General features: G+C 39.5%; 1 protein-coding gene across 1 annotated transcript in view; it reads left to right on the forward strand.

The window, feature by feature from the left end:
- The window catches only part of SHISA9 (shisa family member 9), a 600,301-nt gene that overhangs the window by 215,288 nt on the left and 366,674 nt on the right, over window positions 1-18,339 (forward strand). Inside the window, exon 2 of the mRNA XM_053694408.1 lies at window positions 14,558-14,682. Within this exon, the coding sequence (XP_053550383.1) occupies window positions 14,558-14,682 (125 nt within the window). The remainder of the gene's footprint in view (window positions 1-14,557; window positions 14,683-18,339) is intronic.

The following is an 18,339-nucleotide window of genomic DNA, read 5'->3' on the forward strand; positions in this document are numbered from 1 at the left end:
TGGGGCATGCCCCACAAATGGCCCTTTTAAGGGCTGGTAAGGTAAAAGAGCTTTGAACTTTTTTAATTTAGAATAGGGTAGGACATTTTTTTATTTTGGGGGGTTTGTTATTTTATTAGGGGGCTTAGATTAGGTGTAAGTAGCTTAAAATTGTTGTAATATTTTTTTTTTTTTTAATAATAATTTTTTATTGAAGTTTCAACAAGGAAAACAAAACAATATAGACTGCAGAGTTTGCCCACTTACAAAGTTAATATTCAGAGAAAGACACAATTTTGCAGCATGTAAGTTATCTATACAGTTAATAATGGGGTAGCTGTCCCCAAACTCAGAGTAATTCAATATGAGAGCTTGCAAGGATAAACACAACAGTAACAATATTAAACGACCTATTACAATGAATGGGTATCTATACTATATCCAGAGAGGTGTCGAATTCAAGCTTGGGCAAACTAAGGTAGAACTTCATTTTTTATTTTAATAATCGGAGTCTGTTCTCCACATCTATGACATGTCTTAAAGTGGGAATTCTTATCCTGATGTGGGGAATTGGCATCAAAAATGACCAAGAGTAGGTCATAGAGAGCGGGAAAGAAGAGGTGTATCAGTGGGCAAGAGCCACTCGAATTATGGAGGGGGAGGGGGAGGGGAGGGAAATAGCAAGGAGGGCGGAGCCGACTGTGACAGAGCTGTGGGATGGTCTTATTTGTGAGACTATGTACTCTATATAAACAAATAAAAAAGTGATTGAAATGAGAATTAAAGTTAAAATAGGGAGCTGAGTTAACCTTCTTATGTGTTATGTGCATCTGTAGGAGGGGAGTGGAGGGTCAGGTGATTCTATTTGCACCCTAGAGAGAGTTACGTAGTGGGGAACAGGCGAATGACATAGCAAATGACATAGAACAGGAATATTGAAGTATGGGCGCCTTAACTAATTTACCAGTCTAGAAGTAAATCGCTCTATTGTGATTTCACATCCCCTGGATGATAACTAAGTTATAATCGCTGATTTGGTAGGTGTGCCCAGTAGTCATGAACACAAACTATGTACTTTATAGAGGGCTTTCCCCATAGATATATTTTGCTTGTTCCACTACATATATAACACCAAATGATGTACAGAGTAATATCTTATATAGGTAAGAGTAATTAAAGGAGGGGAACATCTACCGTGGCTTGACTGAGGTTTGCGTGAACAGCGAGAGAAATAAGTCATGATAGAGTGTCACAATTGGGGAGACTGACTTCCTGTGGGAGGAGCGTCGAGGTAGGAGTGCGCGCTCCAGCTCCTCAGTTTGCGGAGCAACTAACCAACTGATTCCCAGCCACTGAACCCTATTGTTGGGGAAACGATACACCCTGCCTGGGGGAAGGAAAGTGGCACCAGGAAGCACAATAACTCCCTTTTTAGGCTGACCGGACTCAGCCGCAGTACAGAGCTGACGTGTTATAGACTCTGAGACTCACCGCGTTCAGCCATGACCCGCCGGCTATCACACAGTACCTGACAAGTGACCTACTACAGCCGAGTTCGGGACCATCACAGAAATAAAGCTGCCAGCGGTGTGCTCCGATCCGAGAGAGAGGTGTCCCAGCTGGGACAGGGAACCCGGTGCCATCGGTACAGAGGACAGTGTAAGCGGGAGAAAGCCTTGGAGGAAAGCGGCACAGATCTTACCTTCAAAGGGAAGGAACTTGTGTTGCGGAATCAGCAGCGTCCGGAACCCTCTTACCCCCCCTCCGTAAGCCGGCACAGACAGCAGACGTCATACTTGCGGGCCAGGTAGTTCGTGGAGAGTCGGCGCCTGGTCGCCTTAGAACGCCGTGGCCGCAAGGAATACGCATAGGCTGAGGCCCTCCTGAGAGAGTGAGATACGCCAACGAACAGAAGCACAGCACAGATGCCGTGAAGACAGTGGGGGGTAAGTAAGTAACATTCCTTTATGGCCACAAACCGCTGATATGAATATTTTTGTTGATCCAGTGCTGAAGGTTTTTGTTTCCCCCCAAACTGAAGGGACCCTCTGTGTAGTCAAAAGATAACAAAGGTGCCATTGGAAAGACCAATTAAAATATGCGGCACAGACTCATCTCCTGAAAAATAGAATTAAGTAGATAATACACGCAGCCCCCTGACCTATTGGAGCTGTGTCTATTAAGAAACGTGCACTCCAACCCGGGGTTCAGAACTTTTGATCTCCAGATAGCATCCCCCCGAAAAAGTGACTAGTCTGTAAGCAGATTTTACAAGATAAGTGTAAACTTACCAGTTGTTAGCAGAACAGAGTGCGGACTTGGGATTGAACAGCTAACTTTACTGCTCTGGAGAACACTTTTTTCTTTCTCTCTCCATGCCAACTATCTCTAATATATGGCAAAAGGGAAAGTTTTGATAAGGGGTTTATAGCCCGGAACAGGATTTTGAGTATTATCTGTTCGTGATACCCCTGCAGGGTTTGTGTATAACCTGTGAACTGGTTTATCTATTGGTGTATGATCTGAAATTACTTTTTTATTTTTTATTACTTTTTCATTTTACTACTCTCCCTTTTTTTTTTTTTTTTTTTTTTGCATCCCTTTGTTATTCCTGTTTTCTGTTATTTTGTTTTTGTTTTTTTGGATGTACATGTAAAGGATTAAGGTTCATATAAGGGCACGCTGAATAACCAACAAGACAAATATTGGTTAAACTGTATAAAGACCAATAGAGGTCACAAGAATATTTACACGTCTATAGGTTCATCAGTCAGTAATTGTGGAGCATATATAAGATAAACATTACTGGTTCTCAATCAGGTGAAGTAATTCTAGACTTCTTCCTATTGTGTCCATATATTTTAAAGTACACAAGCCCACAAGTCTACAAATAAAAGAGGCATAGAAAGCCAGAAAGGTGGGTACACTAGTTTGAGGTGCATTCTAGAAACACGTTGTTTTCTTCCTTTTTCTCTCTCCTCCTGGCTTTCTGCCTGCATCCTTTGTAGGTTCCTTTTCTGCCTTTTTCTGATGTATATAACTCTTAAATGCAAGAAGAGTAATGCATAACACGGCAATCACATATCTGTACGCACTATAAACGCACCGGCAAATTTAAACACATAGGCACCCACAAAAAATTGCAGAACAGACATATTAATTCTGTCTCTGCTTTGCCTTTTTTAGCCTTCTTTTTTCTTTTTGTTTTTTGTTGTTTTGTTGTGTGCTTTTTCATTTTTTCTTCTCTTCACTCTTTCCTGTTTTTCTCTAAAAATTTAAAAGGCACTAGTACTGCATAGAAGACAAGCACAGACACATTAACTGGAATTTTTATGACGTGTAAGGTAGTTGTTAGGTAATAATTTGGGGACCCACACAGGTTAAAACGTAAATAGCGCATGTGGGTTGGCACGCATTCAAAGAGGTGAAAGAAAAGTGTAAAGTAGCATTAAAACACAGAGGTGTTGTACAAAACGGACACAGAGCCAAGTAGCTGTGAAGGGGAAGGGGGAAGGAGGAACAAAGTCAGATTATTTCTATCCCTGATAAAAGTTTATATACTCTAAGCCACCTTTAGGAATAGGTCCTATCAGTCCTGATGGACAAATACATGACGAATTCAAAAAATAAGTCCCCCGCCATGCCACCAAGGAAAGACAGGAAACAGAGGACAGGTCAAGAAGCTGGCATTGAGGTTAGCCTGGAAAGTCCCGCTGCAAATCAAGACACACAAATGACCATAAACCAACTAGCGGATCTTTTACTCCCGCAATTTGATCTAGTAAAAAAGGATATTGCAGATTTATCACAGGAGATCAGACAGTTTTCAGTTAGAATGGTAGAAATAGAGTCGAGGGTCTCAGAAGCTGAAGATAAACTAAATATCCAAGACATAAAAATGAAGGAAAACACAGACAAAATTAAGGTACTTATGCTAAAGGTGGAAGATCTGGAGGACAGATCCCGCCGGAATAATGTCAGGGTAGTAGGACTCCCAGAGAGTAGAGAGTTCCAGGACCTTCTGAAATTTGCAGCAACCACACTACCCACGCTATTAGGGATCCAGGCAGACAGGGACACATTCCAGGTAGAACGAGCGCATAGGGTAGGAAGTGCTAGGACACACCCAGATGGAAACACACGCCCCAGGATGGTTTTAATTAGATACTTGAATTTTCAGGACAAAATTAGTATTATGCAACACTATAGGAAACTACAAACATTAACAATTGAAGGGAAAAGAGTCCTGTTATTTCAGGACTTTTCGGCCGAGACAGCCGCAAAGAGGAGGGTCATGGCCCCATTCTGCTCAGGGTTGATCAGGGCGGGGCTTAAAGCCGCACTGATTTATCCAGCCAAAATAACAGTGTTAACAATGGAAGGGAGAGCTGTGTTAGACTCAGTAAAAGAAGCACAAGACTTTTGTCAAGAGAATAACATTGAAGTCTGAATGGGTATTCTCATTCTACAAGGTTATATAAAGTAATAAGAATGTATTTGAATCCCAAATGCTCTAGAAGGAAGTTGTATGTTGTAAGGTTATTAAAAGCAAGAAGTACGAACCAGAATTATAAAATATGCAATCTTATAATAGACTGTGGAAGGGGGGGGGGGAGAATGGGCGGCCCCTCTCTTCTTTTTTTTTCTCCTTTTTTTTTTTTTTTTTTTTTTCTCTCTCTCTCTCTCTCTCTTTTGGCCCTTATTTTAGACTAAAATGGTAGAACCGCTAAAGGTAGTGTCATGGAATGTGGGGGGCATAACCTCCCCCATTAAAAGGAAAAATGTTTTAAGAATGCTAAAAGGGGAGAAGGCGGACATTATTTTTTTGCAGGAACTGCATCTGAAGGATCATGAAATAGTAAAATTAAAAGCCAACTGGGTGGCAGATATTATAGCTACCTCATGTAATAAGCGCAAGTGTGGGGTGGCCATTATCATAAACAAAAAGGTTAACTATAAAATACTTAAACAAGAGTGCGACCAGCAGGGTAGGTACATGATCCTCCAGATGCGGATAGAGGACGTCTGTTGGACCTTTTGCAACATCTATGCTCCAAACAAACTGGAGAAAAACTTTTGGCAAAGGATCCAACAGAAAATCACACCACACTTAGAACAGAATTTGATAATAGCGGGAGATATGAATCTCACGTTATTCCCAGAGATGGACAGGTCCAGAATTAGCAGCCGTCAAGCAAATAATAGAGAGGCCAAATTTTTTAGGAATTACATCAAGACATTAAAGTTGAATGATATCTGGCGACAGCAGCACCCGGATGAGCGGGTATATACATGCGAATCTAAAGCACACAGGAGCTTTTCTCGTATCGATCTATTTTTGATAAGTCAGCAAATAGCTAAGCTTGAAGTTGAAACCCAAATAGCAGAGATATTGTTATCTGATCATGCCATTATAAGTATGCGGGTCTGGCCAGACAAGAGGGTTAGAAGACCGGGGAATTCGTTTCATTTTCCTGCCTATATGTGTCATAATATTCAGTTCACTAACTGGTTAAAATTAAAATGGTCAGATTACTGTGATCTGAATAAAGAATATATTAACAAAACTGAAACCTTTTGGGAGGCAGGGAAAGCGGTCATGCGCGGAGAAATTAAGGGATACATGGTTAAGTTAACACGCAAATTGAAAGCAAGAGAGTTACAACTGGCCAACCAGCTTAGGAATGCATACAACAGATACCTCCAATCATCGAATCAAGATAGATGGAGCAGATATATTTCCGCTAAAAATGAAAGAGAGGATTTTTTCAGAGAGAAATGGGCAGGGGAAGATCTTAAGTCGAGGTCCAAATTTCAAGGATACCAGGGGGTTTCAGCTAAACATTTGGTTAAAATAGTCAAGTTTAGACAAAAGAAAAATACCATAGTAACAATAAAAGATGGCAACAAGGTAATAACGCAGCCCGCAGAGATCAGGGAAGCATTTTATAAGTATTTTCACAACATATACTCCAGTAGCGGAATAGATGAAAGGGCTAAGGCAAAATTTTGGGAAAAAATCGAACTACCCAAAATAACATCAGTAGATCTAGAACATATTAATGCGGCCATAACAGAGCTAGAAATAGATAAAGTAATACAAAGGACAAAAGCAGGAAAAGCAGCAGGCCCTGATGGTCTCCCGATCGAATTCTACAAAACTCTATCAGCCAATATTGGCACCACATTAAAGAATTTATATAATGATTACTTCCTATCACAAGCTTTAAAATCCCCATATTTCTCAGACTCAATCGTCACCCTGATATATAAGAAGGGTAAAAACCCAGAGGAGTTATCAGCCTACCGTCCAATCTCCCTGTTAAATCAGGACTATAAAATATTGATGGCAATTATTGCTGACAGATTGAAGAGTGTTATAGGTAAACTGATACATACAGACCAGGCAGGTTTCATCCCGTATAGGAACTCGGTTCGGAACATGAGAAGAGTATTGACAGTGGTGGACCATTTTTACCAGATCGGCCAGCAGTGCAATAGGGAGTCTTATAATATTCTTAAAAAAGATTTTGCGTTAATTACCATTGATGCTGAAAAAGCCTTTGATTCCATTGAATGGAATCATCTCATAACCTCTCTTGAAAACTTTGGGTTCTCGGGCCGGCTGGTCGATCTGGTGAGAATGGTCTACAGGAAACCAAGGTCACAGCTGCTAGTGAACGGGGAATTAACACAACACATTACTTTAGAGAAAGGAACTCGGCAGGGCTGCCCATTATCTCCTCTTCTATTCGATCTCGCTTTAGAACCCTTGGCAGCATACCTGCGGCAAGCTATACAACCAGTCAAGATTGGCAGGGAGACGTTACTCATTTCTCTATATGCGGACGACATACTTTTATTCCTGCAAGATACAGTTAACTCTATTCCATGTGTCCTGGAAATTATCACAGAGTATAGTACCTTCTCGGGGTATAAAATTAACCCTAAAAAATCAGAGCTATTATGGGTTAACAAAACAAGGCAAAGCTGTAACCATATCTTTAGAGAAGTGAAGGCCATTAACTACCTAGGAATTAAGATTACAAGGAACCCTAGGGAATGGTACCAACTAAATTTCAAGGAATTCTTTGATAATATTCAAATTAACTTTAATAAGTGGAACCTATTCTTTCTGTCTATATCGGCCAGATGTATGATTATCAAAACAATTATTTTCCCTAAAATCCTATTTTTGCTGCAAAACCTACCCCTCCTCGTTACAAGGAAAGATATATCTAGATACAATAAAGCTTGCTCCTCCTTTATTTGGGGGAAAAAGAGACCAAGAATTTCTATGGATAAAATGAGCAACTCCAAAATATATGCAGGGTTCGCCATTCCAAATATCAGACATTACAATTTAATTGCCCTGGCCAAATTTGGATTAGATTGGCTGACGAGATCAGAATATGTTACATACTACAATCTAGATGTGGAGCTGATCAGACCTTTCAGCCCGCTAGCCATGCTACATTGCCCATACAGGAAGCTGCCCCAGAACGTGGACGGAATGTTAACATTTGTTAATATTATTAGAGGGTGGCAGCTATACTGCTCTCTAGTGGGACAGGAATATCGGGTGTCTCCATATTTACCGATCATCGGTTGTGTGGATTTCCCATCAGGTCTCAACCAAAAAGTATTTTTTGACTGGAGGGAGAAAGGCCTAAGCTATTTTGCGCAGTTAAAAAATGATAGGGACGGCCAGACCTGTACCTTTCAGAGCCTCGTAGAACAATATCACCTCCCAAGCAATAATTTTTATGCATACCTACAGGTACGCCATTATATTGAAAGAGCCAACAGAGAAGTGGCAACTGATTGGGGATGGTCTCAAATAGCTCCGGGCCTAAAACTCTACCATGCAGGGAAACGGTCGATTGCCTGGTGGTATCAAAAAGTTCTGACAAATAAGGGTTTGGAACATATCAACCTGGCCAAAGAAAAATTTACTAAATATTTTGAAAGGCTACAAGGAGAAGATATATTAGAAAGTATTAAACTTGTGGCCGAGGCGACTTCAAGTATCAGTTGGAGAGAGTCACAGTGCAAAATCATAAACAATTTCTACTTGACTCCAGCTAGAATGGCAAAATGGACGGAGCCAAAGACAGGGAGCTGTTTTAAATGCACAAGGGCAGGGGCAGACCTTTTACACTGCATTTGGAGTTGCCCAAAAGTAAGGCAATACTGGGCCAAAGCTCAGTATTGGTTAAACTGTCATCTTCAGGGTAAAATAGAGCTACAGGCAGAACATATATTTTTTCTAAAAAAGTCGGCCATTATGGGGGACAGACAGTTGGTCAATTTAGTTATACTGATAGCACGTAGTCTACTTTTCAAAAAATGGAGACAAAGAGAAACTCCCTGTTTGAGGGAAGTTACCAACATCATTAAAACACAGATGCTGGTAGAGAGGCAGAACCTTAAGGCTGATTCAGAAAAACAGTTTAAGAATTACTTTAAAAAATGGGGAAGCCTGATCAGCTCATTGTCACCAGAGCAGCAGGGTTATTTTCTAAAGCCTTTTCAGAACGCAGTACCATTTTTAAATCTGACGGTATCCGGCATATTGCCTAGGTCATGGCTAACAGAGAGGGTCTGCTGATTCAGGGTAATGTAAGCAGGGGGTGCATTGACCAGAAACTTTTTTTTTTTTTTTTTTTCTCCTCTCTCTTTCCCCCTTCTTTCCCCGCCGCCCTTCTCCCCTTCCCCCGCAGCACTGCATTTTCTGGCAGTCGAGGTACACAGATTGATTGTTTGTTTTCTTTTTGTTCTTTTTTTTCTACTCCTTGTCAAAATCAAGTGCACGTAAAGTAGATTTTTGCCTTTCCTTTTGGAAGGATTATTTCAAGTATGGAAGAGGTGAAGTCAGAAAAAGTGTCTTATCTCACGTTTTTGTGTATATAGTCACTCCCGGTACGGGAGGAATCTAAGATAATTAGGACATAAGATATGTTTCGTTAATGTACATGTGTGTATATACAAAGTTATATATTTCTGAATCAAGTTTATTGTATAATATGATGAATCTCAATAAAAAATTTAATTTAAAAAAAAAAAAAAAAAAAAAGAGTGTCACAATTGGCGCAGTGCAAAATGCATGGGTAGATGGCACTCCTTAATATTTTACTTGTCCTCTGGAGCTTTATCCTGAAGGGGGCAGGTCGCTGGGATGTGCAGATCTAAATGCTCTCAATAAATTCCTGTTAAGTTAGGGAATGGTAGAATTTGTCCCTGTCAATATGTGTTGGGAAGAGGACATCTAGAAAGGGGGGCTAACGTAATTAAAGAGTCCGCCAAATAATTGTGTTGTGTAGATAGCTATGTGCGGTGTATACAGTGCTGTCTGCCATTTACATAAATAACCTTCATGACGTAGCTAGGGGCCTCAACATTATTTTTTATCCTGTTCTAGAAGTAACAAGGTAGTGTGACCCCCTGGGTGTAAACATAATCCGCTCCCAATGAACAAAGGGTATCTTTTATACTATAAGTCTCTTCTATCACAATTAATAATCTTCCAAAGTGTCTCAGTAAATAAACAACAGAGTATGCAAAAGTGTTATAACAAAATTACATAACTATTTAACATTTGAATCTATTGACATGAAAAAACAAACAAACAAAAAAAAAAACCATATTATTCCTGACAGGGGATTTAAGTCAAACAGCTTGAAATGATGTTGTGGGTAAAACAGCAGTATGCTACAAAGTCATAGAAGTAAAGCATCCGCTCCTGCTGGACCCAGAAATAGCATTTGTTTATAATAGAACCGAGTCAACAAAATCCAAATACAGGAAATATCAATACTTGTACTTATGACGGGAGTTAGCAAGTCCAGGCAAGGATAGACCTCGCACTTGGCAGACTCGGCTCTCCTGTGAGAATGCCTTGTTTAGCCAATACCGCTCTTCAGAGCTGACCTGCCATGACATGGTGTTTGCGTAGCGCCTGACAGCTGCTCTATCTGAAGTGCATCCCGTAGGCAACTGAACTGTGTCGCGGGCCAGAGACAAGGCCTCCCTTCGCTATCCAGACAAACCCGCCAAATCTCATGAGACCTCCACATCGGAGGAGAAGGCTGCGTGGCTGCTGACGGCAGTAAGTCCGGTGGGTTAACTTTAGGCAAGTAGAGCAGAGTCATGTCAATTTCGGCTCCCGCCCTGATCGGCCGCTTCAGGACAGAGGCCGAGTTAGTGATAGTGGGATCGGGATTGACGGGGTGTTGTTGCTTTAGTGTGGAGAGGTCTCGATTGTTCTCATCTGCCATCTTGTCACTTTGGAGTGGGTAGGTAACCGGGAGGGGTGTAGTATTAAGATTCTTCTCCGATTCAAAGGAATCCTCCCGGATGATAGACAGTTCTTGGGAGAGGATATTAAACTGTATATCCATGCGGCGCCTCAGTTTCACTAAGGCCTGTAGAATTAGAGAATTCATTCTCATAGGAGATGTACAGGGTCAGGTCTAACTATGAGAAAGAAGCTGTAGTGGAAAGTTCAGGAGTAAGGAACTTTAGAAACTCAGGATTGAGAGCTCTGGTGCAGAGAAGGCTGCTTTTTCTTGTTTGGAGCAAGTGTTGTATCTTCGCCTTCATTAGCTCTATGAATATTGTCCTGTTTTTCCACGAGTTACTTCCAAATAAAGTCCGTCAAGTCCCCAGATGTGTCTTGGTTCTTTTTTATGATCAGGAATATTATTTTAATAGGATAAAACAGCTTTTGTTGAGTTATTTGAGCAGGAGCTCCATGTACCTGCGTCTGCTCAGCTCAAGATCCGGCTCCGCCCCCGTTGTAATATTTTTAAAATGTTTGTAACTTATTTTTTTTTATTTTTTGTAACTTAGCTTTTTTTTATTTTTTGTACTTTAGTTAGTTTATGTAATTGTATTTAATTGTAGTTATTTGTAGGTAATTTATTTAATTAATTTAATGATAGTGTGGTGTTAGGTTTAATTGTAACTTAGGTTAGGATTTATTTTACAGGTAATTTTGTATTTCTTTTAGCTAGGTAGTTATTAAATAGTTAATAACTATTTAATAACTATTCTAACTAGCTAAAATAAATACAAAGTTACCTGTAAAATAAAAATAAATCCTAAGACAGCTACAATATAATTATTATTTATATTGTAGCTATATTAGGGTTTATTTTAAAGGTAAGTATTTAGTTTTAAATAGGATTAATTTATTTAAGTATAGTGTAGTGTTAGGTGTAATTGTAACTTAGGTTAGTTTTTATTTTACAGGTTAATTTCTCTTTATTTTAGCTAGGTAAGCTATTAAATAATTAATAACTATTTAATAGCTATTGTACCTAGTTAAAATAAATTTAAATTTGCCTGTAAAATAAAAATAAATCCTAAGATAGCTACAATATAATTATTATTTATATTGTAGCTATATTAGGGTTTATTTTAAAGGTAAGCATTTAGTTTTAAATAGGATTAATTTAGTTCATAATAGAAATATTATTTAGATTTATTTAATTAATATTTAAGTTAGGGGGGGTGTTAGGGTTAGTGTTAGACTTAGGTTTAGGGGTTAATAAATTTATTACAGTGGCGGCGGTGTAGTGGGGGGCAGGATAGGGGTTAATAAATTTATTATAGGTGGTGACGGTGTAGGGGGGGCAGATTAGGGGTTAATAAATTTAATATAGGTTGCGGCAGGGTCTGGGAGCGGCGGTTTAGGGGTTAAACTATTTATTTAGTTGCGGCGAGGTGCGGGATCAGCAGGATAGGGGTTAATAACTTTATTATAGAGGGCGACGGTATAGGGGGGGCAGGATAGGGGTTAATAGGTATAATGTAGGTGGCAGCGGTGTCCGGGAGTGGCGGTTTAGGGGTTAATACATTTATCAGAGTTGCGGCAGGGTCTAGGAGCGGCAGTTTAGGGGTTAATACATTTATCAGAGTTGCGGCAGGGTCTAGGAGCGGCGGTTTAGGGGTTAATAACTTTATTTAGTTGCGGGGGGCTCCGGGGGCGCCGGTATAGGGGGTAGAACAGTGTAGATAGTGTGGGTGCTTAGTGACAGGCTAGCAATAAAGCTGGGAAAAAGCCGAAGAGCAGCGAGATTGGATGAGTGATAACTCTCACAATCTTCTGCTCATCGCCCCGTACTTGGTGCGCGGCTTTTTGACAGCTTTATTTGATAACTTAGGCAAAATTTGTCAGGTCCGCGGCAGCGATGCGAGCTTAGGCGGGCGTATTGGGCCGGCGAAGGCAGGAAAGTTGACACGTTGATAACTATCCCCAATATCTTCAGTTCACCAGAGTAAGTGCTGAACATTTATACTTCAGTTGCTGTCCAGAAGCAAGTTGAAAAAAACAAACAAACAAAAACAGCAACAGCCAATCAGCTTCAGTAGTGTTGAGGTCAAGCAATGCTTTGTTGTAATCTCATGAGATTTTGCTGAAATCTTGTGAGATTTTATAATAAACTTCCTTAAACTGAGTAAAAAATAACATGACTGTGCCTGCACATAACAGATGCACTTTCCCTTGCAAGTCCTGGGACTATCATCCTAATTGGCTGCTTAAAGACTCTGTTCAGGTGATATTTTCTAGTCAGCTTTTTACATCTATGCTGCAGCACTTTCTAGTGCTTCCACATTTGGGTATCATGTCCCTTTAATTAACCTTTGCCTAAGAGGGTTTCAATGCATTGCAAGTAATATAATACAGTCATCCCTGGAACCCAACAGGTTAAAATCAAGAATATTCTTGAATTTACTAACTGTATGTTATATAGCACTGGATCATACGGATTCCCTTTAAGCAATGCTTTCAGATTATCACCAAAATAGCAAAGAATAATGGTCAACTGATTTGTTCTTGGAAACCCCAATGATGTGTCTATGCCATTGGTGATTTCATTTAAATGATTGTGATTCTATTTCAAACCCTGAGACCTTTTTGGTCTGTTACTAACTCTCACTTTCTAGTTCCCTTTCAGTCTCACATTCTATTCCTCTCTTTTACATCTCTTATTTATTCTGTTATTATCCTTCTCTTCTCTTCTTAGCTTTTCTATTTTCTCCTACTAATTTAATATTCATAATTCCTCTCTCTCACTCTTTCTTCTTTATATGTTGTATCTTTCCCTCGCATTCCTACATATATATATCCCCCATTTCTCATTATAGTTTATACTATGGGGCATATTTATCAAGCTCTGTAAGGGAGCTTGATGCCCCGCGAAGGCTCGCCGGAAACAGAAGTTATGACCGCTGCTCCATAACCTGTCCGTCTGCTCTGAGGCGGCAGAGAGACATCGCCAGAAATCACACCCCCTGCTAGCGGCCGATTGGCCACGAATCTGCAGGGGGAGGTATTGCACTAGCAGTTCACAAGAACTGCTGGTTCAATGATAGATGCCGAGAGCGTATGCTGTCGGCATTTATCGATGTGCAGCGGACATGATCCGCAATATCGGATCATGTCCGTTCGCACATTAATAAATAGGCCCCTATATGTATCAGTTTAACATAGAAAAATAGCAATAAAGACCCATCAATTCTACCCATATTATATGTTACTGTTTTTTTAGGATATCCTTATTCATGTTCCATGCATTTTTGAGTTATTTTACAGTCCCTGTGTTTACCACCTCTATTGGAAGTTTATTCCATAAATTCACCACCCTTTCTGTAAAAAAAATATGCTTCCTCACATTTCTTCTGAATCTGCTACCCTCTAACTTAATATTGTGACCCCTTGTTTTGGTATTTATATTTTTGGGAAAATGCTTTCAGCTTCTGCTTTATTAAGTCCCTTTGTATATACTCTCCTCTAAAGTATACTTATTTAGATCATAGAGTCTTTCTTTGTATGTTTTATATTTTAGACCATGTACCATTTAGTAGCCCTCTTTTGGACAGTTTCTAGTATATTTATATCTTTATGGAGATATGGTCTCCAGAACTGTACACAGTATTCAAAATGAGGCCTAACTAGTGATCTGTAAAGTGTTATTTTTGCTACTAATATCACTCTCAATGCAACCAAGTATTTGATTGGCCTTACTGGCTGCACTGCTGCGTTGTCTACCAAATTCTAAATCATCTGATAGGATCATTCCAAAGTCCAGTTCCTCTTTAGTTACAGTTAGTAATGTACCATTGAGGCTATCATTGGGCTTTGGGTTTTTGGATGCTATATGCATAATTTTTCTCTTGGAAATATTACATTTTAGATCCCATTTATTTCCCCAATCCTCCAGTTTTTCTCTCCAACTTAGCTTATAAACTTTGTATGGTCTAGTTGTATAAACAAGAACAGTATCTACACGAACGGAAATACACTGGCAAATAAATCAGTGCAAAGATTTATCATAGTATAAAAAGTCACTTTTTATAGGATTCCCCTGATTTAACAACACCATTTTGTATCAATGTTTCTGTTATAAGCAATGATATCCAATGCCTTGAGGCTGAATGTTATTCAATCAGCGGTTGAAAGAGATGCTCGTATTATCTTACTTTGGAGTTGGTTTGTATTGTATATGCTGCTTGTGGCTATAGTACTCACAAACATTTTAATGTGAGTGTACAATTTTTCTCCCATCCCTAGGGCACTTGCTGATGTGATGCGACAACAGAGTCACTGCTCGACAGACCACATGGAAAGAGATGTGAACCTTGTAGTTCATGTGCAGCACTATGAAACCATGACAAGACCCTCTGGAAATAATTTACGTGAGTTTTATTTTGTTTGGAAAACTGAATGGTTATAATTTGGGATGCAGAAATTAAATTTGTCTGGGGATTTGCATCATCAAATAACTGTGTCAACCTCTAAACGGTCCCTACGAATGTTTTAGGAGCTTTTTAGTGTAAGTTGATATAGTGTTAATTTAAAAGAAAACAATATTTAAAGTTGTGTATATAAGTGAGAAATTGTATCACTGTCTGAGCACGACATGCCTTACTCAGATGTTCTGGATTTCAGTGTTCCCTTTTGTATAGAATGTCAATCTACTGTGTCCAGCTCTGCAGATTCCTAGGCAGTTTAAATCATGACACACAAAATGTAACATTAAATCTACTGTAAATAAACAGATAAATATTGATTAATCATGCCTTGTAAAATTGTTAATTATATTTGATACTTGTAGAAACGTATTGATATTTATGTTGTTACATAAAAATGCTCAAATATATTGGCCATCATTTAACTTTTAGTAGATACATGTGATTATAGCAAACTTTTGTCAGAATATTTTCCAACCTTGATTTTTTCTTTAGGGATGTATCTGTAGTTTAGGGGTGTATCTGTAGTTTAGCGGTGTATCTGTAGTTTAGGGATGTATCTGTAGTTTAGGGGTGTATCTGTAGTTTAGGGGTGTATCTGTAGTTTAGGGATGTATCTGTAGTTTAGGGGTGTATCTGTAGTTTAGCGGTGTATCTGTAGTTTAGGGGTGTATCTGTAGTTTAGGGGTGTATCTGTAGTTTAGGGGTGTATCTGTAGTTTAGGGATGTATCTGTAGTTTAGGGGTGTATCTGTAGTTTAGGGATGTATCTGTAGTTTAGCGGTGTATCTGTAGTTTAGTGGTGTATCTGTAGTTTAGGGGTGTATCTGTAGTTTAGGGGTGTATCTGTAGTTTAGGGGTGTATCTGTAGTTTAGTGGTGTATCTGTAGTTTAGGGGTGTATCTGTAGTTTAGGGATGTATCTGTAGTTTAGGGATGTATCTGTAGTTTAGCAGTGTATCTGTAGTTTAGCGGTGTATCTGTAGTTTAGGGGTGTATCTGTAGTTTAGCGGTGTATCTGTAGTTTAGCGGTGTATCTGTAGTTTAGCAGTGTATCTGTAGTTTAGGGATGTATCTGTAGTTTAGTGGTGTATCTGTAGTTTAGGGATGTATCTGTAGTTTAGCGGTGTATCTGTAGTTTAGGGGTGTATCTGTAGTTTAGGGATGTATCTGTAGTTTAGGGATGTATCTGTAGTTTAGGGGTGTATCTGTAGTTTAGGGATGTATCTGTAGTTTAGGGGTGTATCTGTAGTTTAGGGGTGTATCTGTAGTTTAGCGGTGTATCTGTAGTTTAGGGGTGTATCTGTAGTTTAGGGGTGTATCTGTAGTTTAGGGATGTATCTGTAGTTTAGCGGTGTATCTGTAGTTTAGGGGTGTATCTGTAGTTTAGGGATGTATCTGTAGTTTAGGGATGTATCTGTAGTTTAGGGGTGTATCTGTAGTTTAGGGATGTATCTGTAGTTTAGCGGTGTATCTGTAGTTTAGCGGTGTATCTGTAGTTTAGCGGTGTATCTGTAGTTTAGGGGTGTATCTGTAGTTTAGGGGTGTATCTGTAGTTTAGGGGTGTATCTGTAGTTTAGCGGTGTATCTGTAGTTTAGGGATGTATCTGTAGTTTAGGGGTGTATCTGTAGTTTAGCGGTGTATCTGTAGTTTAGGGGTGTATCTGTAGTTTAGGGGTGTATCTGTAGTTTAGGGATGTATCTGTAGTTTAGGGATGTATCTGTAGTTTAGTGGTGTATCTGTAGTTTAGTGATGTATCTGTAGTTTAGGGGTGTATCTGTAGTTTAGCGGTGTATCTGTAGTTTAGGGGTGTATCTGTAGTTTAGGGATGTATCTGTAGTTTAGCGGTGTATCTGTAGTTTAGGGATGTATCTGTAGTTTAGGGATGTATCTGTAGTTTAGGGGTGTATCTGTAGTTTAGCGGTGTATCTGTAGTTTAGGGATGTATCTGTAGTTTAGGGGTGTATCTGTAGTTTAGGGGTGTATCTGTAGTTTAGGGGTGTATCTGTAGTTTAGGGATGTTTCTGTAGTTTAGGGATGTATCTGTAGTTTAGGGGTGTATCTGTAGTTTAGGGATGTATCTGTAGTTTAGCGGTGTATCTGTAGTTTAGTGGTGTATCTGTAGTTTAGGGGTGTATCTGTAGTTTAGGGGTGTATCTGTAGTTTAGGGGTGTATCTGTAGTTTAGTGGTGTATCTGTAGTTTAGGGGTGTATCTGTAGTTTAGCGGTGTATCTGTAGTTTAGCAGTGTATCTGTAGTTTAGGGATGTATCTGTAGTTTAGTGGTGTATCTGTAGTTTAGGGATGTATCTGTAGTTTAGCGGTGTATCTGTAGTTTAGGGGTGTATCTGTAGTTTAGGGATGTATCTGTAGTTTAGGGATGTATCTGTAGTTTAGGGGTGTATCTGTAGTTTAGGGATGTATCTGTAGTTTAGGGATGTATCTGTAGTTTAGGGGTGTATCTGTAGTTTAGGGGTGTATCTGTAGTTTAGCGGTGTATCTGTAGTTTAGCGGTGTATCTGTAGTTTAGCGGTGTATCTGTAGTTTAGGGGTGTATCTGTAGTTTAGGGGTGTATCTGTAGTTTAGGGATGTATCTGTAGTTTAGCGGTGTATCTGTAGTTTAGGGGTGTATCTGTAGTTTAGGGATGTATCTGTAGTTTAGGGATGTATCTGTAGTTTAGGGGTGTATCTGTAGTTTAGGGATGTATCTGTAGTTTAGCGGTGTATCTGTAGTTTAGCGGTGTATCTGTAGTTTAGCGGTGTATCTGTAGTTTAGGGGTGTATCTGTAGTTTAGGGGTGTATCTGTAGTTTAGGGGTGTATCTGTAGTTTAGCGGTGTATCTGTAGTTTAGGGATGTATCTGTAGTTTAGGGGTGTATCTGTAGTTTAGCGGTGTATCTGTAGTTTAGGGGTGTATCTGTAGTTTAGGGGTGTATCTGTAGTTTAGGGATGTATCTGTAGTTTAGGGATGTATCTGTAGTTTAGTGGTGTATCTGTAGTTTAGTGATGTATCTGTAGTTTAGGGGTGTATCTGTAGTTTAGCGGTGTATCTGTAGTTTAGGGGTGTATCTGTAGTTTAGGGATGTATCTGTAGTTTAGCGGTGTATCTGTAGTTTAGGGATGTATCTGTAGTTTAGGGGTGTATCTGTAGTTTAGCGGTGTATCTGTAGTTTAGGGATGTATCTGTAGTTTAGGGGTGTATCTGTAGTTTAGGGGTGTATCTGTAGTTTAGGGGTGTATCTGTAGTTTAGGGATGTTTCTGTAGTTTAGGGATGTATCTGTAGTTTAGGGGTGTATCTGTAGTTTAGTGGTGTATCTGTAGTTTAGGGATGTATCTGTAGTTTAGGGGTGTATCTGTAGTTTAGGGGTGTATCTGTAGTTTAGGGGTGTATCTGTAGTTTAGGGATGTTTCTGTAGTTTAGGGGTGTATCTGTAGTTTAGCGGTGTATCTGTAGTTTAGGGGTGTATCTGTAGTTTAGGGGTGTATCTGTAGTTTAGGGATGTTTCTGTAGTTTAGGGGTGTATCTGTAGTTTAGGGGTGTATCTGTAGTTTAGCGGTGTATCTGTAGTTTAGGGGTGTATCTGTAGTTTAGGGGTGTATCTG

This window comes from Bombina bombina, chromosome 11 (assembly GCF_027579735.1).
Source record: "Bombina bombina isolate aBomBom1 chromosome 11, aBomBom1.pri, whole genome shotgun sequence".
In the NCBI taxonomy this organism is placed as follows: Eukaryota; Metazoa; Chordata; class Amphibia; order Anura; family Bombinatoridae; genus Bombina; species Bombina bombina.